Source organism: Mus caroli, chromosome 17 (genome assembly GCF_900094665.2).
Source record: "Mus caroli chromosome 17, CAROLI_EIJ_v1.1, whole genome shotgun sequence".
NCBI lineage: Eukaryota > Metazoa > Chordata > Mammalia > Rodentia > Muridae > Mus > Mus caroli.
The window spans coordinates 19,855,957-19,882,309 of NC_034586.1; the positions used below are offsets into that span (position 1 = coordinate 19,855,957).

Sequence of the window (26,353 nt, forward strand, 5' to 3'; positions counted from 1 at the left end):
GTTCTTTCCTTGATCTCTGAGGCTCCTTTTCTACTGGACCATTAACCTCAAACTTCTCACTTTCTAGTAACACAGTAGGGGAGTGGAAAGGACCCACACTCCTCTCACACCCAGCTGCATGTACATACTCATATGCACACTCACCCTGTTATTTACTGAATAGGTAACTGTCAGGTATGGTAGCCCACACCTTTAGTCTCAGCATCCAGGAAGCAGAGGCAGGCAGATCTCTATGAGCTTGAGGTCAGCCTAATTAATATCGTGTCAGATCAGCTTGTTCCAGGCTACAGAGTGAGACCATGTCTCAGGGAAACCAACCAACCAGAATGGACCACTTAGCCCTTACTGTACACCAAACATGCATGAGGAGCCTCCCAGAGCTCCTCTTCCCACTGGCTGCTCAGTGGCCTCCGAGGATAGGCTGTTGAGTGCCTTCTCTAGGCCAGATTGGTTGGCTAGCCTTCTACTCTATAGAGGTACACTGGAGTCCATACAAGGATGCAGGGCAGGTTGTAGGGACGTAAGCTCTAGGTCATCATGATCGCTAAGCATTAGTATGAGGCACAAAGGCTTTGAGACTGACCTCAGCATCAATTGTTGATTTTGCCCTAGGAAACATGGCTCTGTCCCAAGGTGCTGGGTGTTGCCTTTCCACATGGATTCGGAAAGCTGCATGTGGGCCCTGGTTCTTTGTTCCTTTGGGCCCATGGGTACCATTCAAGCAGAGGTGTGGTCCTGTCCACAAGAAGCACCTTGGTAGAAGCCCAGGCACAGGCTCTGCACAGAGTCCTGTAGGTTCGTACCTACTTGGGGATGCCGCATACACTGCCTCTCCTGTCCCCACTGCTGGCTTCCCAGAATCATCAGAACAGTCCGAGCTGTGCCTTGTCCCTCTCCAGACACCCTTGTGGCTGAGAGGCTGTCTGAGGGTGACAACAGACTGCTAGCCTTCTGCACAGACATGCCATATTCTGGGCCATGAGGCAGGTCAGCATTAGAGACCTCTCAGAGCGGGATCCAGACCCTTCACCCTACTTGTTCTCAGGCATTCACAGGGTACCTCACAGCCCAGATAACTGAGCACTGTACAGGAGCCCCACGCATATCTCAGCTTGGGCAACAGGACAGCCTTGTTAGTACCCTTAGGCCAGCAATCTGGCTGGGTTGACTGTACAACAGGACACAGGATATACAAGGGTCAGGGGCTGCACAGCAGAGACATCCCTGTTGACTGTGGGAAGCAAGTCCTCAGGGAACCTGGAAGAGGCTTTGCTCTAGAAGCAGAACTTCTGGTCTACCAGGACACACTTCCGGATTGACAACACTTCTCCACACACTTCAAGATATTCACAGTTGCTGAACACATTCATAAATACACAATTTTATTTACTATTTCCAGGGGAAACTTAGGCATTAAACTGTAAGCTGATAAAATATGGATACCTAAAAAAGTATAAAAGTATAAATATCCCCTTAGGATTTTAGTGAATTAAGTTTTAATATCATTAAATTAAAAAAAAAAAAACAGAAACAAAAAACCCCAGAAGCCTATCTATTGTCAAAGTCATAAATCAAACAATGCTAAGTGTCCAGCGACTCCCCAGAGCATTCCCCATGGCCAACAGCAGAGCTACTGCCCCAGAGTGTGCTGGGGAGGACAGGGCTGCTGAGGCTCAACCAACCCCATAGACAGGTTTTTATGAATCATTAAGCCACACATTAACAACATACAACAGACCTTAGGAAAGGAGGAGGTCGGTCCTAGATGCTGGAGAACTTGACTAATCAGTTACTGGCAGAGGAGAAGGAAGAGGGTCTAGGCAATAAGTTTCCGGAAGCATTTGAAACAAGCAGTGTCAGAGGCCCTGGCCTGCACATGGGCAGCCATAGTGGTCAGTTTGCACAGCTCCCTTGGGAAGGTCAAGAAGCACAGAGCTTGCTTGCTTGGGCCAAGTTTGTGGCCTGCTACAATCCCCTAACCAGCTGAGAAGGTCTGTTTCAAGCCAGCAGGCACAGCCTCTGCAGGAACCTTAGCAGCTCCAATGTCATATCAGATGAACAGAGCCCATGCAAATTGTGCAAAGTCCCAAACACTCCAGAAATACGAGAGAAGAACTGCATAGTTATACAAGGAAATGAGAGCCAGTGAGAAGGAGACATGTTTGCACTGTAAACATCCTGAATGCTTAACATGACCTGGAGTGTCAGTTCCAGAAGCCAGGTGGACAGGCCTCCCGCCCCAGCCTCCATCCCAGGCACAACAAAGGCACTGGTAGGCGCCAGCTCCCCCATGAGCCCACAGGCGAGACATATGAGGCAAAACCTCTATTTATGGGAGCATAAATGATTTAACAGATCAATCCAAAATGTAGCAACACTTTTAGGCATTTCTAAAGAGTATAAACACCGGGTGGTCTATCCACACTTTAAAAAAGGGATACAAAGTCCTCTTGCCTGGAAAATACAAATTAAGAAGCCTTGATGATCCTGGGCCAATCTGACAGGCCAGAACAAGAGCCTGGCTCTGAAGGAGTAATGTCCAGGGGTGGTGCCCAGAAGTAGTGATAACGTGGAGGCCACCTTTGTCAGGAGCCTCAGCCGAGGTCGAGAGAAATCAACCAATCATGCCTGGAGGCAGAGCAGCCTCCCTGACTCAAGGATGTGCGCCTGGTGCTCAGTCAGCGGTGAGAAGGCACCCACCCTCAAAGCCACAGTGCACTGGACAGGAGTTGCGGCGGCTGCCCCTCCCTCCTGGCAAGGTCCAGGCTGCTTGTTGCAGACTGTGTGTAGCACCAAGGACCCTGTCCTTCAAATCATCTTCAGGAATGCACGGGCTGGTTAGCAGCATCCTGCCTCAGTCCCACGTAGCACTCAGAAAGAATAGTGAGACCAGAGACTGCTGACCCAGCCCTAGCTGCTCCGGGTGGGGACGACTGGCCTGACAGCTGGGCTGTCTCTCGCCACCCACATCTGAGGCAAAAAAGGATCCACACCCAGATCTCTAGAGAAATGATCAAAAGCAGGTTTCTTCTCACAGCCATGCTTTTTGCACATGGCGGTTCACTTTATCTTGGGGAAAAGAAAATCATTTCTTCAGCTCTCCGCATTCCTCACATCCTTGAGCCCCGTTCTTGCAAAATCTGAAAAATATCAAATGTAGAGTGAGCATGTAGGCTTTGACCAAGTGCCCTGTTTAGAAAGCAGAGCCCAGCCGGGCATGGTGGTGCACACCTTTAATCCTAGCACTTGGGAGGCAGAGGCAGGCAGATTTCTGAGTTCAAGGCCAGCCTGGTCTACAAAGTGAGTTCCAGGACAGCCAGGGCTACACAGAGAAACCCTGTCTCGAAAAACCAAAAACAAAAAACCAAACAAACAAAAAAGGAAGCAGAGCCCAGACTTCTTGTCACAGAGTTCAAAGGGAGTCCTTAACTGTAGGCCAGGACCTCAGCAAGCTGACATGAGCCTTTAGGTCCCACCAGATCAACACCAACATCCCATCCGTTAATGAGAAGTAGGTCTGCACCCTTTCACTGGTCCCAGCCCTCTGCTGAGCTCAGAAAGCCTTCCCAAGCAACGCCATGCTGTGGATGCCTTCTGTATTCAGTCTGCTAACCTGTGGCACTGCTGCCTCCTCATCCTTCGCTCCCACTCTGGCTGGAAAATTGTCCTGGCCTCCTTAACTACTATACTGCAGTCAGCTGTAATCTACCCAGCTGGATGAAGTCCCTGGCGGCCTCTTTAAACCATGCTGGGGTTAGGGCTGGGGCTGGGCTATGCTACTAAGTCAAAACCTATAAAATGAGCATCGAGTAGCCTCTAAGGCTGGGATAGGATAGGACTCCAGGCAGGAAGCTTCAGAGCTGAGGGAACCCCACAGGTAGCCACTCCATAGCAGCTGTCAGAACTGTGGGCAACCTCACTCTTCTGGGCAGTAGGGAGATCTGGCTCTGGCAGGCTCTGTGCCAGGACTCAGGAGAAGAGCATGTTCTCTCAAGCTGCCCCTGCACACCCCCCAACACCCTAAAAACCATGTGTGCCCCCAGGACAGCTCCACTAAGAGCTGTGGGAGGGAGGTGGAAACCGCCACTCTAGCACCTCAAGGAACGTCTCAGGTCTGTGAAAGAGTGTTGTTCCCTAGTCAGAAAATGGCAAGCTCCACACGATGGGTAATTTCTCAATTCTCCAGGACACACGGAGGTAGTAACTCTAGGTGTTACCTTCTTGTCTGAGTAACCCTCTTACTGAACAGCCAAGACCTTGGCTACCACTAACCCTGAGCCAAGGAGAATAAACACAGGTGAGGGTGTACATTGGCAGAAGTGGTAACGGAAACAGAAGTATGAATCCTGCCTGTGACAGCAGACCACCGACCCACATGCTGGTGGTCTGCGGCACCGTCTGCCATGGACAGTGCAGGACTACCTCCTGCATGCTCCTGCCTTTCTGTCTCCACAGGGAGGCAGACAGCTTTATCCATGATCTCTGGACAGCTCCACTAAGAGCTGTGGGAGGGAGGCGGAAACCGCCACTCTAGCACCTCAAGGAACGTCTCAGGTCTGCCTCGTGGGTACCACCATTTCCTTCCCACAAGCCCAGAACTTCAGAGCTAGAGTGAGCAAAGCACATTCTGTGAAGACTCTTAGGAAGTCTGGGGCTCGAGAAGACGCCTGCCCTCTCTCCAGGGCACTCCGAACGCGTCTAAAGCATGGCACCTCCTGGTGACCATCTTCTCCAGCCAACCTGATGGCAGTTATGGCTCCCTTGAGCGTCTGTCAGTCCCACCATGCTTTAGGTTGGGTACCTGTCACAGCTCACACCCAAGGTGGGTCACAGTTGAGAGTCTCCTCCCCAGGTGGCTGCAGACCCCTCCAGAGGAATGTTAGAACTGAGGAGCTGACGCATAAACCACGCACCTGACTTCAGACACGGAAAAGTGAAGGGGACAGGAAATTTCTCTCAGTATGGCTTCTATTATATCCTGTCAGTTGGGTGTGATGAGACACACCTAGAGCCAGCTACTGAGGAGGCTGACACAGGAAGATTAGTGGCTTTAGGGGTTTGGGACCAACCAGCCCCGGCAATAAAGCCAGACCCTATCTCTTAAACTTCATGTCTCCTTCTACCTTTTAAATGTATTTATTTATAGACAAGGTCTCACTGTGAAGCCCTGGCTGGCCTGCAACTTACACAGATCTACTTGCCTCTGCCTCCAAGTACTAGGATTAAGTACTAGTATGTCTCATACCTTGCTCTCTTAACTATTATTATTATTGCTGTTGTTATTATTGCTATAATTATTAATGTAATCTATGTACACGTGTCACAGTGTGTGGAGCTCAGATAACAACCTTCAGGAACTGGTTCCACCCTTCCATGGGTTCTGGGAAGTCACAGTTGGGTCACCAGGCCTGCAAGACTACCCACTGAGCCATCCTCCTGGTCCTGTTTTGGTTTCTGTCTTTGGAAAAGGTTTCACTACGTAGCTTAGGCTGGTCTTGTACTCAGAGTCTTCTTGTCTTAGCCTTTTAGTACTGGGATTACAGGAATGCATCCCTGTGGCTGCTTCATGGTGAACTCTCTTAAAGGGCTAGATTTTAAATACGTTGAGTGTCAAGAGACAATGGCTGAAGCTGCTATATATAAACTTACACAATGACTTAAAAGTAGAACTCTAGAAGGCAGGTATGATGGCCCATGCCTTTTATTCCAGAACTTAGGAGGCAGAGGCAGGCAGATCTTGGTCAAGACCAGCCTTGTCTCCATAGCAAGTTCCAGGCCAGCTAGAGCTACACATAGTGAAACAATGTCTCAAATGAAAAAGACATACTTAGTCTCCATACTTAGTTCCTCCCTGGATACTCCTTGCTTCTAAGATGCCAGCCCAGAGTCTGGACGGCCAGGTGTCTCCCCACACTTCCTGTGTACTGAGATGCTGAGGGCAGCAGCAAGTGTTCCATTGTCAGGCAATGCTCATGTTCCTCAGGCTAGTCTTACTCCTACCAACCCAATGGCAAGGGTCCCTGCACAGGAACCAACAGGTGGGCCCTGTTGACATAACAAGCCACTCAAGTTCTAGCATAGATCTGGTCTTCAAGAAGTAGATTGGGTTTTTTTTTGTTGTTTTTTGGTTTTTTTGTTTTTGTTTTTGTTTTTTTGAGACAGGGTTTCTCTGTATAGTCCTGGCTGTCCTGGAACTCACTCTATAGACCAGGCCGGCCTCGAACTCAGAAATCCGACTGCCTCTGCCTCCCAAGTGCTGGGATTAAAGGCGTGCGCCACCACGACCGGCCTAAGAAGTAGATTGTAAGAACAGGCTGAGAGGACCTTTGTGGAGGAGGATGTGGGGTTGGGGTAGGGGAGGGGGTGAGGCCCTGTCTAATCCTAGTGGAGATGGGTGCAAACCTGAGTCCCTGAGATGAGAACAAAACCCCATGGGTTTTGATGTTTGTTGTGTGTGCCAGGGCTCAGCAAATTATGTGAGCCTATGATCTCGTGACTAACAAAAAGGCCACCCAGAGGCTGCAGGAAGAACTGAGTGATCACTCACTGCTCAGCCCCAGGACACTCCTGCGCCCACACCCTCAGCCTCACATGACCCAAAGCCGCCATCTTGCCCATGGCATCCATGGAGGGACACTATGAACCCAGCAGCACCAGCATTGAGCAACACTCTCCACCCTCGTCCCTCCCACGGGATCTATTGCAGATACACAGGTACAGCTAGCAGAGTTTCTGCCAACTACAGGACGTATAGGAACACAGAGGAGGGATGGAGGCAAAAGTCACCAGGGGTTATGGGAAGGAGACTATGGTGCTGGGCCTACTTAAAGGGCTGCGGAGCTCACCGTGACATTTATGCTTAATCTGAGTCACTGCCTTGGTGCCTCATCTCCTCTTGGTCACTCTGGTGTGAACGCAGGAAGTAAGGAAGAAGACAGCTGTCAGCCCAGCCTGAGCAGTGCAGGCAAGGTACTCACTTGCCTGGGCCCTGCCCCTCATACTCACAATCTTCTTGACTCCTCACACAAGCTACAGCCCCACAGCCCTAACAGCCCTTATTCCTACCATTCTCACTTGAAACAAAAGACTGTGGCAGTACATGCTCAGGGGACATCTATGGACTGGGTTCAGTATGAACATGGTAGCTGCTGACCATAGAGGACCTATGTCTCAAAGGAATCCAGTGTTCTCAGAAGGATGGCCCAGTGTGCGCGTGCTCCCGAGCTCCTCTCCTCTCCATCTGGCTCTAGGGGTCCCACAGCTTTTGGGCCCCAGAATCTACTGCTGTCAAGCACATTTGGAAACTCTATTATTGCTCTATTTCAGAGCCACATACTTTTGAAGTGAGAAATAGGGAAAGAGACTTGGGGCCATGCCCAAAGACTCCTCACAGTCCAGAGCTTGTCCTCTTGGCAGCTGTAAAGCCATGGGGGACGAGATCTGACAGAGAAAGGTGGGCTCTGCTGAGTTTCATTATGAAAGCTGTAAATTTAGGGAGAAAAAAGCTTTAAAAATAAATATATGAAAGAGTCCTGGCACTGTTCACAGACAGGAATGCCCTTCTATGATTAGTTCAGAGGCTCTAGAAAGTAGGCATGCCTGCTTGATCTAAGACACGGGAATTTTGTCCTAGGCCAGGTGCTGGGGCTCTGGCCCCCAAACCTGCTACTAAGCCTGAAACTTGCACATCTCATGACATGCTGTGCTGGGGCAGCAGTGGAGGAGCAGCTGTCCCTCTTCAACCCTTTTCACCGCTCATGGTCACACAGAGGCTAAGGACAGGAACTCAGGAGGTTCTAAAGGTGTACTGTATCAGCCAATGGCAAAGATACCTGTCACATTACAATGTGGGCTAATGTGGGAACACTGCTGAGATCCAACTAGTATGGTTTCCTGGAGATCCTCTGGGGAACTCTGCGCCCCCCACCCTGCACCCCCATTTCTTAAGTCCTCACCCTAACGCTCAGGAAAGGCTAAATGGAAAGCTCTAGAGAGACAGAAGCCATCTGTGGGGCCAAGTTGCCATCAAGTCTCTGGGTAAAGCTCACCATGTCTGGCCTATTCTTTCCCAAACTCACAAAGCCCCCCCTGGCAAGCCCCGGGCCTTACCATGGTCACTGCGACCTTAGATTCAGCCTACTCAAGGCCTTAGACCCCCAGGACCCCCTGAGCTGACTACAAGGCTCTACAAGCTGCCAGCAAATGACCCCAAGGCCCAGGAATCATCCAGTCCAGCCCAACAATATACACTGTGGGACACGTGCAGCTGTTGGGGGCCAAGCTAGAAGGCATTCAGGGGAAAGGTCACCAAAACTGGTTACTTGAGAGTAATCTAAAAGTAGATGAGGCAGGTTGCATCCTCACCCTTGGCTAATACTGCTCTCTTCAGGAGGGTGGGACTGAAGGACAATCCCTTTCACACATTAAAGCAAATGTGAAGGAGCACTGGTGTGCAGCTGAGGCAGCTGCTGTGCTCTGAGGAGCTGCCCTCAACTTTTGTCCCAAGACTTCCCTTGACATCTAAGGCTGTTTCCAGAGAAAGCAGCCACAGTGACAGACCTGATATGGATGCTCAGACACCTCCAGGAGTGATTCTGTCCTGTGGCTATGGAAACACATGCTAGAGAGGTGCCTCTGTCCTGACACAACAGGTGGCTTCGTGTGAAGATGTTTAGCCATGGAAAGACCTCACAACTAAGAGTTTAAAGGGAACAACAAAAATCAGTGAAGCAAAAAGAAGAGAAAAGCTAGCCCCAGTGCCTGCCCCAAGGACCAGGAGGCCCAGTCCTATGGCACTCACTCACCTTGGCTTTCTCACTTGGCTCACTGGTTGTGCCGTATGGAGTGTTGTGCAGCTCCTTGGAAACCACACAGAGGAACTCAGCCTGGTCTTCATTTCCATAGTTGTAAGAGGAGCCAATGCTGACCAGCTGGAAGGGAGATACAGCCTGTGACAATGTGCAGTGGCTCAGGTGTCCCTGGCTCTCAGGAGTAAGAACATGGCACAAATTGTGGAAGCTCAGGGAAATGAGAGCTAGCTTTAGCCAGAAGATTTTTCCATAGAACTAGCAGGAAGCAAACCCCCAGTGCACTGTACTGTAGGAGCCCACACCTGCACCCCAACGTAATTGCACAACATGCTGGGACAGGCTCTCTGCAGATACTGAGCATCTCTTGATGCTCCTGGCTGGGCCCTAGGGATGATGACAGATTACCCTGGGCGGGCAGGAGGGGAGCAGTACACAGGTTAAGGTAGGGGAGGGAGAGCTGAGGCCAGAGTTCATGTACAAACACCACTTGAGAACCTATTGCTGGCTGTCCCTGTATCTGATAGCAGCCAGCAGCCCTCCTTGGGTAAGCAGGACCTCTGCAGACTAAGTCTAGTGCCCACCTGGGCACTAGACCCCCAGGGCTGTGCTGGGAACACAGGCCAACAGCATTGAAAGCCTGGAGCACTGAGTGCCTGATCTTGCACTTCTATATGGCCGCGCATATTCTAACACGCCTCATAAGCCTCCAGGTCACCATGTATGCTACTTGGGCCAGGACCTTGTTCATTACTCCAGTCATGAGTCCAAGACAAAGCTCAACACAGACATCAAGCACTTTTGTTCTTTTAAACACAAAATAACTCAAGGGAAACCACCGAGGCCATAGCAAGGATACCAACAGCACAGTGAGGAAGCAGGAGTGGCTCAAAGGTCACTCAGCACTGCAGTCTCTGCTCATGTGTCATACATCAGAAACAGAGGACAGGAGAGAAATCTACCACATGGGTAAGCTACTAGCCCCAGGGCTGGGGCCAGCAATGGGGACAAAATGGTTGGAAGGGGTGGACCCCACCAGGTGAGGCCGACCTGGATCAGGTAGCTGTGTGAGGTCCCCCACAGACTCTGTATCCCCACCAGGCAGCTCTATTTTGACCTAATCACTGACCTCTAGGTGATCCATGGTTGGACTGGCCATCTCAGATGGACTGAGTTTCATCCTGGATCCCTGAAAGTTTGTCAACTCAGCGCTAGCCCCACGTGAGGAAGTAGAGTGTAGCTAGATTACTAGCAGCGTGACTCAGAAAGAACTGATAGCACAGAGGTCCAACCATGGTGACTGCACAAAGGTCAGAATCGAGGGGAAAGAGGAGTGCTTGTGCTCTGGGTCTAGGATCTTCTAGGACAGCTAAGGACAAAGTCTTGAAGTTGGTTATGGGAGGAGACTCTCTTCCAGCCAGAAGTCACAAGACAACAGAGCAAACGGTACTTGGCTCCAAATGAGGCGACCCAGTTCACAGATCTAGAAAGGGTGACAGCTGCTTTCCAGAGCCCAGCCTTTCTTGGACCACATGCCAGGGACATGATGGGTAGGCTCCTGCCCAAGTCTCTAATGTGATTCTGATAGGGTCTGGGCACAAGACACATGCATACTCAGCCCATAAGACCCGCCAGGCCCCCAGGAGGACAGACATCTGGCAGCACCTGATGTGTGTGTAGACTGGAAGCTCCATACACAGTGCTGGACATGACACACAGCATCCTCAGTGGAAGAGTTGGCATTAGAAAACCACCACAGAGTTGGAAAGGATAGGGACTAGGTAATGGTCCCTGGGACCTCAAGATTCCCATGAGCCCCCACTCATCACCTGCTCAAACTTCCAGCCGTCTGACATCGTGGATACCATCTGTGTGAGCTCCTCCTCCTGGCACTGCAGCACACGGTACACATGCTTCACTGGCATCTATAAGGACAAATGCACCATGAGATCAGGCTCCACCATGCCCCAAGCACTCTTAGCCTTATACCATCACAGGGCAGTGTTCAAGGCAACCTTACACATCCACACAGCCAACCTACAGCCTCAACAGCTGCTACTGTAGCTTTCTCGTTCCCCTTCAAAAATATTTCTACTTCTAAATTCCAAAATAAAATGAGTCATGTTCCTGAAATCCTCAGAGCGCCTGTGGCTAGATATGAATATACAGAAAACCTTTGTATGTTCCATGCAGGGCTACACAATCTCCCCTGCCCAACAGGGATTTCCTGGGCAGTTCCGGATAGACTTTGGTCTTGAATGTGGGATGAGAGTCAGCCAAGAGACAAGTCTGCTCTTCCAGGGCTACCAATATGTACAGCACAAGTAAGGGTCCCAGGAGCTGCTCCTCAGGTGGGGCTTCATGCTAGTGGCAAACACTGGCTTTGCTGTCACCCAAGTGCATCGAGTGACAATGGCTGTCACCTGTGAGGCCTGGCCCTGCCAGGAGGCTCTTTTCCCTCCACAATGTCGATAGAGACTGAAGTAGTCCAGATGGTTCTGAGTGGGACTGGGATAAAGGGGAAAGAAGAGGCCAGCTGAGGGGGATGGGGAATCTTAGAAGTTTTCTAAGGCCCTGATAATGAGGAGCCTCCTCATTATCTGGCTGCTACTAAGGCAAAGCTTGATCAGACGTGCATATGCTCCACTCCCAGCCATCAGTGAGCCAGAGAGACCCGGTCTAAAGGCATGCAGTAGGAAAGTGCCTGGGAGACAATGGGAGGGCTTTAAGTGGACCAAGCCCGGGTGTTGCCAGCATTCACTTTGTAAGCTGGGTGAGAGGGCATAACCTCTCTCAAGTGCAGAGCTAGCTTGATGATAAGACCAATGCTGAGACCTTCCTCAGAGGGGAGGCACTGCCTACCTCACACAGTACTCACAACACACACACATGCTGGGCAGCAGAGGTCCCGGGAAGCCCACCTCCTCCCAGTGACTGCACAGATGCCCAGTATCTGTGCCACCTACCTCCCAGCTCCTCGCTGCTCTCCTCTCTGCAGTGCTGGCCATGGGCCCTTGCACTGGCAGATCAGGTCTTGATATTCTCCCGTCAGAGCCTCCCTCTCTCCCCAGCAGGCCTGCCTCCCTCTCCTCTGTGCATTCATCACACAACTTCCACAGAACTGCCTATCTCCACTGACGGCCCTTCATGGCAGACATGGCAGATGAGGAAAGGAGCAAGGCCTGGGGCTCCAGGATGAGGATAGGACAGTTCTGGTCCAGGGTCACACACAGAGAAGCCACACCTGCTTATACAGCAAGCCCAGAAGCTACAGGCAGATTAGTCACCCATCTCACCTGGGATATTTTGCTGTCTCGTTCTCTAATTTTGTCCTTTACAAGTTTTATTAGTGAGGTGATATTGTAAAATTCTGCTTCTTCCAACACTCCTGAAATAGAGGTTAAAAAAAAAAGTGACTTTTCTAGATCAGACCAAAGCAGATAAGTCCCTCATCCCCACACCCTGTCCCTAACCCGAGGTTCTTGTGTCGGGCTTATCCTAACATCCTCACAGACCTTTCAGTTCTCTGCACTCAGCATAGGACTGAAAATGCCAGGCAGTTCACTAGACATACTTACGGACTGTCACTACAGGTGACACACGGAGGAAGGATACTGGGTCTCAGCCCACAGATACTGGGAGATAACTGACATTTTTTTCTGCAGCTTGGAAGGTGCCTGTTTGTGCTACTGGCTCTTCCTGTTGAGAACCTGAAGATGCCAACACAGTGTGGAAGCCATACACTCCGGCATGTGTCTCAGTCACAGACACTGCATCTCCCTGCCCAGAGTCACTCCTGGCTCCAGGGCTTCCCCACAACCTGCTATCTAATGTTCCACACGTAGGACCCAAACTTCCCAGAAAATTAAAAGTAGATTGCGAGAGCCCTGCTTTAGGGTCTCCTCATCTGTACAGCCGTCTGCATTTCTTTAGCTTTCCCACTCCTAAAGAGAAGCTGCCCTGGACCAGGTCAGCGCAGAGTAACCCATGGCAGGGTAACATGGGAGCGGTGGGGAGGGCAGAGTCAGGCAATGACGGATGAAAAGCTGCCAGGCAACAAGCATAGATCATACAACCCCAGAGCAGAGCAAGGTCTCCATGTAACAATCCACACAGTACCTAATGAGACCCTAAAGAACGAAGAGACATGGTAGGAGTTTCTTGGCTCCTTCGGCAATGCAGTCCCTCACTGAGGCACCTTTAAGTAACCAACCAGCACGTCTACGAGGTACCAGTGCAGAGCTCCTGTGCCTGTGGAAAATGGACAGCTTACCTTCCTCTGCGAGGTCTTTGTTAATAACCAGCTTTCCATGTCTCAAGTAGTTCAGTACAGGTCCAAAGTAGGTAGGATCTCTGTCGATTAAATAGGCACCCGTTTCATCCTGCAAAGAACAAAATGCTGTCAGTTCTTGTGTAGACGCTATGCTGTCTAGGCCAGGATGGCTTTTGGCACTGCCATGTAACCTAGGCTGGCTTCGGACTTGTGATCCTCCTGTTTCAGCCTCCTGGGTGCTAGGATTACAGGTGTGTACTACCACACCCTGCTCAACTTCTCAGACTCTGGAGACTCAGGTCTGGGCAACCTACTCTCCTTGTTCCAGAGCATCTTAGAGCGGAGATCTAAGAGTGGGAGTCCAGGGCTGGAGAGATGGCTCAGCGGTTAAGAGCACTGATTGCTCTTCCAGAGGTCCTGAGTTCAATTCTCAGCAACCACATGATGGCTCACAAGCATCTGCAACAGAATCTGATCCCTTCTCTTGGTGTCTGAAGACAGCTACAGTGTACTCACATACGCAAAATAAATCTTTTTTTTAAAAGATTTATTTATTTATTTATTTATTTATTTATTTATTATTTATTGTAAGTACACTGTAGCTGTCTTCAGACACTCCAGAAGAGGGCATCAGATCTCAGTACAGATGGTTGTGAGCCACCATGTGGATGCTGGGATTTGAACTCATGACCTTAGGAAGAGCAGTCAGTGCTCTTAACCGCTGAGCCATCTCTCCAGCCCAAATAAATAATTCTTTAAAAAAAAAAAAAAGAGAGAGAGTGGGAATCCATGCAGCAGTCCACTGGAGAAAGGACTTCTAATGCTGAGCCCCAAAGCCTCCTATAGCAACAAGTAAAGCCTGGGGCAGTGGCATGTGTAAGTGACCACACAGGCACCTTCATTTCTTGCTGAACCATGGTCTCCAGGCTTTCCCAAGTGAGTACAATCTCTAAAGAAATCCTTCCTCTGTGGTCAGCGGTCTGTGACTCTGAGCCATCTGTAGGACACCACATGCACCTGCCTGCTGACCCTGACAGAGCGGGAGCCCTGCTTGCGGACTACCATCCTCACTTGTTCACCACAGCTACCTCCATGGAGGACATCTCCTGCAGTACAGGGCACATCCAGCCTCAGGTCATCTTTCCTATCATGCAGACCTGTTGAAAACACATCCAGTATGAGAGCCACAGTCCTGGTTGGAGTCAGAGGAGGTGTAGCACTGGGGACTACCAAAGAGGGTGATGCACAGAAGCTACAAGGACACATCCACACCCAGGGTGTGGGCCAGTGAGTTTCTGTCACACCCTATTCCAGACCTGCCATAGAGTGGCTGTATTTATGTGGGGGCTGCTAGGTCCAACAGGGATGTAGTGCAGACCCCCACAAGCTGATAAAGGGTGAGGCTTCCACCACCAATGCAGCCTCATAGCTGCTTCTCAGATAGGCAGAGACAGGAGCCCAAAGGATGCAGTGGCTCCAAGGTCTCTAAGGCTCGGCCACCACCCACTTTCCCATCAGCAAGGCCATGCATGCCAAGTACCAGGAAAAGGAAAGGACTCCATAAATCAGTACAACACAGTGGCATCCCCGGCCAGAACACTGTCAGGGCTCCTGTAGATACAGACCACGGGAAAGAGCTGTACTCACTGCCCCGAGGGAGCAGCCAGCCAGTCTAGGCACATGTGTGGGGTTCCTGAACCCCTTGGATGTAGCTGCTCATGGGTAGCAGAGCTCACAGAGGTCTCAGCCACAAAGCAATAAGCCTTCAGAGGCTGTCTTTGCAGACATCTATTTCTATATTTGGGGGCAATAACAACTAGTGTTTTCAAGGGTTCTTCCCAACACCCACAGGCACAGAATGATAAAAACTTGGTTTTCTCAGATCAAAGGGAGAAACCTGAGCTGTGGCTGACATCAAATCACCGAGGACTGGGAGACAGGGATGATGAAAGCCAGTGGCTTATCCTAAGTTCTTTCCTCTTCCTGGTTCCCTGTTCCACCTAATGTGATTGTCCTTACTCCCTAGCCCTCCCAACTTTATACTCATCCCCTCATCTAAGGACAACAGGTCACACTGCCACAGGGCTCTCCATTCTGCCCCTGTCCTTTATTCTTACAGCCATGGGGTGAGGTGGGGGTAGGGTGCCTTCCAGCCTCTCAGTCTTCTGGACCGATCACCCAAGCAAAGCCAAATGGAGGAGGCCAGGATTCAGAAGGGTTGTAGCAGTTATTCCCACATTACAGGGAAAAGAATGAGCTCTCCATTCTGTTCATGTGGAAGTGCCCCCTGTAGTGTGACATTTCCACATCACCATGCTCAGGAATATTCATAGCACAATGCCCCCCTGGACAGACCACTGGTAGGTCAAAAAAACAAGGTCGTGGGGTAGGGCTCATCCTGAACAGGATATTCTTGGGGCCTCTCTTGTCATGCTGGCCATGGCTTCAGAGTCCAGTCTCCCCTGGCAACAAGAAGCCTTAAGTCTTCATGAATACTAAGGTAGTGAGGGGGGAAGGAAGGAGAGGGAGAAGCAGGAGAAAGCTGTCTATTAAGCAGCCTCGCTCAGCAGCCTCCTGGAGGCTTCCAGAGTAAGTGGCACAAGACTATATGAAAGTGACCCAGGCCTCCCCAGCCCTAAAGGATGAGGTATGGGCCATTAATCAGAGGAACCATTAGCATTGGATTTGCTGGCATTGGTACTCGGCCTAAAAACCATCAAGTGGTACTGAGTCTCAGTCCAGCCATGTTCACTTTCAGAGCCTGGCCAGCTCATGTGCTGGGTGTGGCTGGCTCTCACTGAACATGCCCTACAGGAGGCAGCCTTTTGACAAATGCTTTGAAAGATCTTCCCTCTAACCCAAAGCCCTTCTAGCCTAGAGAAGGACACATCTGACCAGGGGCCTCTTTTCAGGCAAATGATGAATTAGGATGACACTTCTCAGAGTACCCGACCTGAGATCCTGGCCACAGTGTGACTGTCTAACAGCAGAGTGCTGTACTCTGTCCAGTGTTTCTGTCTTAGAGCTGAGGGCTCACCGATATCCACTGAAGTCTTAACTACTAGTTCCAGAAGTGTCAACATGGGGACAGCAGCCCAAGGAAACTTCTTACAGCCTCAGACTCTTCTAGCCAGTATCCTGTGCTTGGAGCCCAGTGTGTTTGCCTTAAACCCAGCCACAAAAGAAGGGCAAGCCATGTACTTTATGGGAATCTCTATTTGCATCCAGTAAAAAAGCACTTTAGATGTGGAGACTTCCAGAAAAACAAGATCAAAGTAATTCAAAAGTTTTGCTGAGCCAGGCTGGTGGGCAAGAACAGGAACCTGAACATAGCCACAGTCCTGTGTGATTTGTGACAGCCCCAGCACCAAGCCTCCTGGTCACCCAGGCAAGCAAGCATGTGCTGAGAATGGCAGGAAATGGAAACAGGGAGGTGTCAGGCAGAGTCTTAGAGACAGCAACTGTCACCGGCTGGAAAGTAAGGCTGTGGCACAGATGAGGCAGTGTGGCCTACACTGTGCTATGTCCAGAGGTATTAATTTCCATAACCAAAAGCAACCCGAGGAGAAGGGGTTTACTTCAGCTCACAACCCCACACCACAGTTCATCACTGAAGTCAGTCAGAGAAGAGCCTCAAGCTGGACAGAAACCTGGAAGCAAGAGCTGATACAGAGATGGTAGAAGAGTGCTGCTTCACTGCTTGCTCTCCATAGCTTGCTCACCTCCTTTGATAGCACCATAAACCACCAGTCCCGGGGAGGTACAACCCCAGTGAACTGGGCTCTCCCACAACATTCATTGGTTAAGTGGGGAAACAAAAACAAAAAAACCCAACCACAGGCTGGCCCACAGGCCAATCTGGTAGGGGTATTTTTCTTAAGTGAGGTTCCCTCTTCCCAAATGACTTTAGATTGTTACAAGCTGATACAAAATTAACCAATGGGGCTGGAGAGATGGCTCAGAGGTTAAGCGCATTCACTGCTCTTGTGAAGGACCCATGTTTGTTTCCCAGCACACACAGTGGCTCACAACCACATGCAACTCCAGTCCCAAGGGATCTAATGCCCCCTCTGGCCTTTCTGGGCACCAAGCATACACACAGGGCATATACATAATGTAGACAAAAAATTAATAAAATAATAAAATACATAAGCCATTTTAGCCAGGCAGCGGTGACATATGCTGTTAATCGCAGCACTCAAGAGGCAGAGGCTGGCAGATCTCTGTGAATTCAAGGCCAGGCTAGTCTATTGCGTTCCAGGGACAGTCTGAGCTACGCAGAGAAACTGTGTACTGAAAAAACAAAGTTAAATCAAAAAATAAGATTAACCAATACAATTGATCAGCTGTCAACTTGACACACAAACGCATCACTGTTAAACCTTTCCTTTCTTATTGTCCCCAAGATGTCATTAATACCAAAATCACAATATAAGACATATTGCAAACTTTTAAAGACCTAGTCTTTAAATATTCAAACTTTAAAAGTCTTATCTCTTTAAAATATTCATAATATCTCTAAAACTCCAGTCTAGGCTCACACTTAGACACTCAGAGGGATCAAGGGAATTGGAGGACCATTTCCTCCACACCGAGGATCTCAGAGCTCTCTGTCTGGCCAGTTTCTTCTGGTGGCCACTTCCTTTAAGCAGGTCAGCTGCCTAGATAGCCACCGACCAACGGAGGCCAGAGTCTGAAGAGAGACAGAGGAGTATGAGCACCGCTCACACCAAAGTCCTTAGGAGCTGTCTGTGGGAGCTCTCAACTGCACAGTAAGGGCCGAAGTCCAAGGTCAAACCCCAGCTTTCCACCATGATACACACGGCATTGCAGGCTGTATTCATGTCTGCAAGGCTGTGTTGGGAGACTGACAAGTAAGTCTCCGGCACTGCGGCCCCAGCACTGCAGTCCCAGTGTTGGTAACATAGCTTAGGGCCTCCAGTCTCACACAGAAGACCAGGAAACGCAAATCCAAATACAAGGCTTCAGGAAGATGACTGACTGTGGATATTGTTATTATATTATTATTATTATTGTTTGAGGCGGTATCTTCCCATTATATAGCCTTAGCCGACCTTGTTCACTGAGATTCACCTGTCTCTGTCTCCTGAGTGCTAGAATTAAAAGTGTGCTCCTCCATATCAGGCCCCCGAGAAACTATCAAGATGATGACTACAGTAATTTGGGTCAAATGAGGCAGGGACCCCATCATCAGCTATGCTAAGAGCACACAAGACTTGGAAGGAAACCACTTCTGAAACCCAGCGGACTCAGAGTCACTAGGACACAGCCACGATATGTCACTGGATACGTCACTGGAGTCTGTTTCCCTTCTTCTCTTCAGTCCTAACATGATTTAGGGGAAAAGCCAGCCTGTATTAGTATGGTGGGAAGGTTTTGTTTTTCCACAAAAGTGCCAGAATTAAGGCTGCTTTCTCCACAATCATTTGCCTCTACCAACCCCTCCGGCACTTCTCAGTGGATCTGTGTCTGACCTACTTATGGCAGCACTGGCTAGAAATATGGCATAAAAAAGGGATCAAAGACTTAGCTTTGAACATTACATGAGAGCCGACTCTCCCACACATACCCACCAGTCCACATATGTGAGACAGGTTGCCGATGCCCAAGTCGACACCGAGTGGGCATAATGTGGAGGCTGAACCCCAAGCCTAAGCTACTGGCCGCTGAGCCAGGCAGGGCAGTTTTCAGGCCTCAGAGGTGGTCCCCCCACATCAAACATGCTCCCACATGTGGAGGACTAACGCCACAAATTAATTGCTAAAGGAGTTAGAGATAACCTCCAGAAACAAACCTGTCTCAAGTCTGTATCTCTGATGGGGAAAGGCCTAGTAAGAGGATGGTCATTATTCATCCAATCAGAACTCAGTCCCAGCTGTAGTCCTTTAGGGCATGATCCTAACGCAGCATCTTGATTCTGGAATAGCATGCAGACAAAGACTGAAGTCACTATGCCTCAGGCAAGCCTCTAAGTTGAAGATGCAGGTGGGGAGTGTCATGGAAGGTGTGCAGTAGTTCCCTGACTCATTCGCAAGACTCCAGTGCACCTGCACCCATCCCAATGGAAGGTTCAAGGTGCAGCCACTAGAGAAGAATTAAAATTAAGAGTAGAGTGTTGTGAACTAAATCTGGAGAAATACTCCATCAACTGTCCCACTAAGTCAAACGCATTGAATTTTGTATGTGCCAACACACATAATCAACCTACTGATGAATGCTTAGATTTTACTCTGAAATTACCCCTTTCCAGTGATATATGCACATATAAACCTTTATTTCTACTTTCTTGATTTGCTTTATATTTATTTATATTTGTCATACCATTGATCCAGAAGAGGTCTTAGACATCACCAATTGCAATGGGGAAACTGAGGCTCAGATTTGTAGTGAGGTGGGAAGTGCTGACTCCTGCTTCCAGGCTGCCTCCCACCCCCCAGCTTTTCCAAGTGCACTGAGGTAAGGAGGGCTGAGTTCTCATCTCACTCTCCTAGTGGAACCCATGCTGCCCTGAGTTCACCAGACCACCAAACCCACCCCAGAATGGGGGGCTGGGGGTGGGGATGGGGTGGTGGGGTACAGCACAGAAGGCAGACCTGAGTGAGATTGGGTAAGGGATGTATGTGTCAGGGCTACGGCTCACTGTGACTCTTACTGTGGCCTGGGAGATCACAGTAAGATTTCAAGAGTCATGACTTAAGGAATGTGTCCCTGCCCTGGATTGCACATTAATTACTCCTGTCCCTAGTTGGGAAACAGAATTGGGGACACTGGTAAAGCTTGCAAGATGTGAGATTTGTGAACTGGACCCCACAAATGAGGCTTTTGAAGCTTTTCATGGGACCAGAATGCTTAGAATTCACACAGGGCAGGCTCCTTGAGCTGACTCTGCTGTAATGTCCTAAGAATTTACTAGACAGGAGCCTTCACGGGGAGAGACTTCCCAACTGCACAAGAGCCCACCATCTGTGTAAATAAACTGCCATGAACATCTGCCTCGTCACGCAAGGGTCCTCTGCTTTCCGGGTTCCTTGGGTGGTCTCCTCCCTAAGTATGCCGGGTACAGAAGACACACACACACACATCTCCCCACACACTGCCTCCTTTCTGCCAGTGAGTGTGTATTTAACAGGTTACAGCTATCATCAGCCAGACAGTAGAGAAGAGAAACAGGAAATATGACCAGGATCTGGACCAGGTGTGCCCAAGGGAAAGCCTTTTGTGGCTCCAGTCTTCAAACCCTGAGCACTAGCCTCTCCATTCTGGCTAATTCTGGCCAGGACAGCCCAAGCAGGGGTTCACAGCTCACCTGTGAAGTCCCCTCGGCTATCTCCAAGGTTATGATCCCATCAACCTCAAGGTGACTTCTATCCTCCTCATACACAGCCATATGGGTAAAGTGAGCATTGAACGCTCTCTTATTCTCCTGCCTCTGCCTCCCAAGTGCTGGGATTAAAGGATCAAAGAGCAGGCCTCCAGTTTCTCCTTCTCTTCTTTCCCTTCCTTAAAGGCTGTCCAGCACCCGGGAGCACTTACCTTTCCTCATCTGCTTGAATAATCAACATCAGCCCACAGTGAGCAGCTGACCGTCTAGGACTCATTTGCAAAATTAGGCCAAAAAGTGTAAGGTCAGCTGCTAAGCAAGAACCCACCAGAACAAGGGCAGTGGTAATGCTGGGGGCACAGCCACTCTGAGATGTCTTGTGAGCTACCTCAAAGCCATCTCCGTGGGCACCAAGTGTTGCACCAAAGCTCCATAGCTGTATTTCCTAAGCCTCAAGACATCAAGCATCGTATAAGAAAACACAGTGCTCTGCTCCTTCTCATAGCAAGCTGCTCCTAAGCAAGGCCTAATGAGAGTCAGCTTGCGCCTAAACAGGGGCAGTCCACTAGATTTAGTCACACAGACTGTCCCATTGGCTAGTAGCCCAGGTATGCAGAGGAGAGAATCACCGAAAAAGCAAAGTGTAGACAGCTCTGCAAAGGAACCACTGAGGCTGCACTGAGGCCTGGGAAGAGTGCGTGCCGTCCTCTCCCAAGCCTCTGCCCCTAGGGCCAGGAGCAGACTCTGAGAAGGGCCTGGTTGGCAAATATCTTGGCCTTATTGTTTTCTTCAGTCCTGAATGTCCAGAGCCAAAGCATCCATCCCCCACCTGTAGGGGATGAATAGCTCCAGGCTCTACGAACACTTGATGTGGGAAAGCTGGCTGGTAGCCAGAGTTTCTGATCCCTGTGTCAAATCAAAGCTGGACACTGCCATGCTGGACAAGCACAACTGACCTACACTAGTAGTGGACAGAAAGAAAAATGGGTTGGCACCTGCCAGTCACCCCTGTCACCTCAGAGGATACCCTGAGATCCTCAAAAAGCTCCAACTCCTCATGAGGTGACAAGTCCCCTTGGCCTGCTCAGGACTTCTGAATGAGGAACAAACACTGACAGAGGCGACCAGACATAGTGAGAACAGGCACCAACTGCAAAGAGTGTGAGGGCACAATATCAGGATACACTATCAGGGCCAAGAATACTCACAGCCACATCCGTAGGCACCAAAGAAGCCCACGTGCGCCTTAGATGGCCACTCACAGGCTGTGGCCGATGCAATTCTGCCCAGTGCCCAGGCTGCTCACAGGGATGCTGCTGGCTAGTTTCTCTGATGGAGTTACAACAGCTGCCATTTATACTCTAAGTAATCCCCACTTCTCTTGCCAAGCCACTGATTCAAAGACAGTTTCCCCACCTACAGCCCATCCCTTAGTCTATAATATTCCTTTCATATGTTTCTAACCCTAAAACTCACCAGCACCAACTGCACCCAAAGTGGATACATAGAAGGGCTGTAGGGACCTGGCTATAGTAAAACACTTTCCAAAGACCCACCTGGTATAACTAGGTCTACAAGCTTAAAGCTGGGACGGTGGCCCTATTCCAAGGGCAGAAGTTCATATGCAGGTAGCATTTTCTCTAGACATCCCTTAGTCCGAGACAGAACTCTGTAGTTCAGGACAGCTTCCAACCACACAGTATTTGCTGTTTCCCTTCCCCCTGAAGCACTGTCACACTAAATCACAGGCCAGTTGAGCTACAGACAGCAACCCTGTTTTCAACACACCATGGGATGCTGAAATATAACCAAAATGGATCAAATACCAAGCCTTTGCAAAGCACTTCCCATGAACAGATTACAAGTGTCACACCTGGCCTGTCCCCAAGGATAACACTGGAGAGAAAATGACACAGAACGGCAGATGCTCAAATGCACAACACAGCCATAGTCCCGCTGGAGGGTGTCCCAAGAGGAAGTGAGAATTCACTCAGGCTGTCTAGAAAAAGAAAGGGTAGTGAGCTCAAAGCTAGCCCCTGAAATAAGGCAAAGGTCTAGGGATACAAGGCATGGTATGTGCAGTAAGTCCTCACTCTGGGCTATGAGGACACGGGCCACAGGTACAGCCCAGAGGACTGGATAGAAAGCTGAGAGGAGTCAATAGGCCCTGAATGCGTTTGCATTCTCTATGCCCTAGCAATCTGTCCACATCTTTGGAAAGTGTCTTCCAGACACTGGTTTCCCCACAGTAACTCTTGGCCTAACCCAGACAACAGTCTGCCTCTGGTGCTCTCCCATGGTCATGAAACCCACAAAGCTCCTTTGGGAACTTCTTCTCTTAAATCTCACCCATCTTGGCATCACATTCTACAAAGGTAAGCACTCAGTAAACATCAATCAAATGCCAGAAAGACTCTCCCACCAGGTCCCTGTTAAAGTTCAACTCTAAGGAGTGTTTGTCAGGTATCCTTTCCTTGACCTTAACTATGAGGTCAGAGCTTTGAGAGCTTTCCACGTGAATCAACATCCTGTTTATCTTCCATCATGTAATTAATGGCCCCTTCCCTGTTACCACCCCTTCCCTTCTAACCTCTTTAGGATTTAATTATCAAGGTGGAATCGCTTGGGACACTCTTTCATCAGAACCTGGTTGGGGGTGTGGGCACAATGCAAACACAGAACATTTATAGATGTTCACATTTGAACACTATAGTAACACAGCTAATATGAATTAGAGCGACTCTTTCTAACAACTTGCCACTAAAGCAAACACTATCAACCCTGGCACCAAGACTGTATTTACTGTATTTTTCTGGAGACATGTAGCCTAGACTAGCCTCAAACTCCCAATTCTTCTGCTTCTACCTCCCAAAATGCTGGGATTACAGGTGCTTGTCATTATGCCTGGGGATTATTTTATTTTTATGATCTGAATTGTGGCTTTATAACTCAGAAATCAAATGTTACTTAAATAAAATTTAGATTTATTTTACATTATGTGTATGAGTGTTTCGGATGCGCATGCCTGGTGAGGGGTCAAAGGAGAGTGTCAGACTCCCTAGAACTGGAGTTACAGATGGTTATAAGCCACTAAGAGAACGTCTGGGAATCCAATCCGGGTCCTCTGTAAGAACGTCAAGTGTTCTTAACCACTGGGCCAACTCTCTACTTCCTAAATAATAAACTTAAAAAAAAAAACAACTAAAATATATTCTGATAATCTTCCACTGCAATAAAGGAAACGCACACATACACACAGACAGACACACACACGCAAACACACACATTTATTTACATGTGTGGGCACACAAGTACCATAATAGTACTGAGAAGTCAGTGTACAACTTTCTCTTTATTTTTAATTTTTTGTTTGTTTTGTTTTTGAGACAGGGTTTCTCTGTGTGTGGGAACTCACTCTGTAGACCAGGCTGGCCTGGAACTCACAGAGATCCATCTGTCTTTGCCTCCTGAGTGCAAATTAAAGTGCTGGGATTAAAGACGGGCACCACCACACCAGGCTTTTTTGTATATGAAATTTTAATGACTCATTTTATGTGCATTAGTGTTTTGCTTGCATATGTCTATATGGATGCTAGATCTCTTGAAACTGGAGTTACAGAGAGCATGGTGAGCTGCTTCATGTGGGTGTTGAATACTGAACCCTGGGTCTCTCTCTGGAAGAGCAGCCGGTGCTTTCATCCACTGAGCTGCTCTCCAGATGTTTTGTTTTGTTTTGTTTGTTTGTTTGTTTTGAGTCAGTGTTTCTCTGTGTAAACCTGGCTGTCTTGAAACTTGCTCTGTAGACCAGGCTGGCCTCAAACTTATATATCTTCATGCCTCTGCCTCCCAAAGTGCTTGAATTAAAGGCGTGCACCATCACTGTACAGCTCAGAGTTTAACTTTTAACAGTCAGTTTTTTCCTTCCACCTTGTGGATCCTAGAGACTCAAGTTTTCAGGCTTGGTTGGCAGCAAGTGCCATCTCATCAGCACAATAAAGATAATTTATAAAGTAATCTTAAAAGATAGTAAAATGAAGAGATATATTTGACTTTAACTATGCTGAAGTCAAACAGCCCTAACTACATTGTTCCAGTGCTAAGTAAGCAAAAAGACACCAGAAGCCAAGGGCCAAGGCTGACTTAAAATCTGACTTAATACACCAGACAGGGATGCTTGGGTAGAAAAACAAGAATGACTATAAATGCCTACTGTTTGAAAAACCAATAGTAAAGTACACACCCTCACTATAAAAAGGAAACAGCACTGACAAAAGCCTATTTCTATCTGTCAGACTTCTGCCATTTTCTGGAAAGTCAATCCTCTAAGAGTGAAGAGATTTGGTCAACTCAGTAATGGTAACAGCTGGGAGGAAGAATATGAAGGACTACCATAGCAGTATCTCAAACTCTAACTTCTTGATTATTTTGCAGTAACTCAAGAGTTCATTTCCTGGTCATAATGCCAGGCCTCCCTCACTGAGAAGGTGCTCTGTCAGGCCGTTTAAAGTGCAATGGGCTCGATCTTTCTGGAAAACCTCCTGAGTAGCCACTTTCAGGCTGGCAAGGTACAAAATCAAGCACCATCATGTAGGCTGAACCAGAAAACTCAGTTAGTACAAGGCTAATAAACTGCCTGGGGGGGGGGGGGGGGAAGGGGAGAGAACGATTTGTTCCTAAGTTTCAATCCTGCACAATACTGATTTATCAGGTATGCAGTACGACACACAACTTTTGTAATGATAATAATTGAAATACTTTCTATTACCACAGGTATTAACAGTATTAGCGTTTAATTAAAGATAGACAAACCACAAACTAAGCTGGAAATCCCTACCCTTTTCAAAGGCGGTGGGGAAATGAAGTCTGAAAAGGAGATGGAAAAGGATTCTCTACCTGGTCTCTTTCACAACCCTAAGATTTTTTTGACACCTGGCCCCGAACATGAACTCAATACAAATAATTCATTTATTAGAAGTAAACACCTTTGAACATTTCTACTCAGGTGGTACCTTCTAAGAGATGCCGTGCCTGTCCTTATGAATGAGAAGGATGAAGCACACTCTGCAAGTCACTGGAAAAAGGGTAGTCACTGTGTCAACCCCCATGGCCTACGTTAATTTAGACGTCTGGAATGTGAAAAGACCAGATGAATGCAAAGGGTTCTCAGGTTCCAAAGCCAGCAAATAGTTGGGCGGTGGTAGTCACACACCCTGGGCAAAAGAATCTGGGGAGAAGAAAGTAGGGCCACAGCAAAGCTTGGGTCCTTCTCGACCGAAGAGTATAAAAGGAGAGAGAGGCACTGTTAAACCAAAGGGCCGAGGCAGGTGGGTACCAGAGTGCCATCCTCCCTCCGGCCCGCTCCGCCGGGCGCCCTCATTGTGGAGAGGTGTGTGTCGCGAGTGGCGACTAGGGCGGCCAGACCCCTGCTGACCCGCGAGGCCCTCACCTTGTCCGAATCTAGGTCGGGGTCCGCCTGGCACAAGCGGTACAGGAAAGACTTCGGGTCCCTGCACAGCGTCTGCCGGGTGGTGAGGAAGTAGGTGCCGCCGACGTTGAGCCGGACCCACTTGGACACGCCACCAGGACGCTGAGCCAGGGCGCCCATCCCAGCGCTGCAGCGGCGGCACAGGCCGCCCCCCAGCCCCGCCCCGAGGCCGCTCGGAGCCGGCGGCAGCAGCTCGCAGTGATTCTCCGCCATGATCCTAACAAGCCCCGCCACAGCGGCCCTTCGCCGGAAACGTCCGTTCTTTAATACAGCCCCCCCGAGTTGTCCCGCCCATAGGTACGCCCCAATAAAGTGCCCGCCCAGGGCTCATGTGCAAGGCGGAAGTTCCGGCTCGAAAAGCAGGCCGGAGATTACCACTTCCGGCCGGAGCAAGCCTCGGGTTCTCACGAGCATCCTCGGCTCAAGCTCCGCCCCCATTCAAAGAG

General features: G+C 49.3%; 1 protein-coding gene across 1 annotated transcript; it reads right to left on the minus strand.

Moving 5' to 3' along the window:
• Nucleotides 1–1,332: 1,332 nt before the first annotated feature.
• Nucleotides 1,333–26,165, minus strand: Kctd5 (potassium channel tetramerization domain containing 5). The gene is made up of 6 exons (XM_021149134.2): nucleotides 25,869–26,165; nucleotides 13,081–13,189; nucleotides 12,104–12,195; nucleotides 10,637–10,732; nucleotides 8,805–8,930; nucleotides 1,333–3,140 (listed from the first exon to the last, which is right to left on the minus strand). The coding sequence occupies exons 1-6, from the start codon at nucleotides 26,118–26,120 to the stop codon at nucleotides 3,111–3,113; spliced, it is 705 nt and encodes a 234-aa protein (XP_021004793.1). The 5' UTR covers nucleotides 26,121–26,165; the 3' UTR covers nucleotides 1,333–3,110.
• Nucleotides 26,166–26,353: the final 188 nt, after the last annotated feature.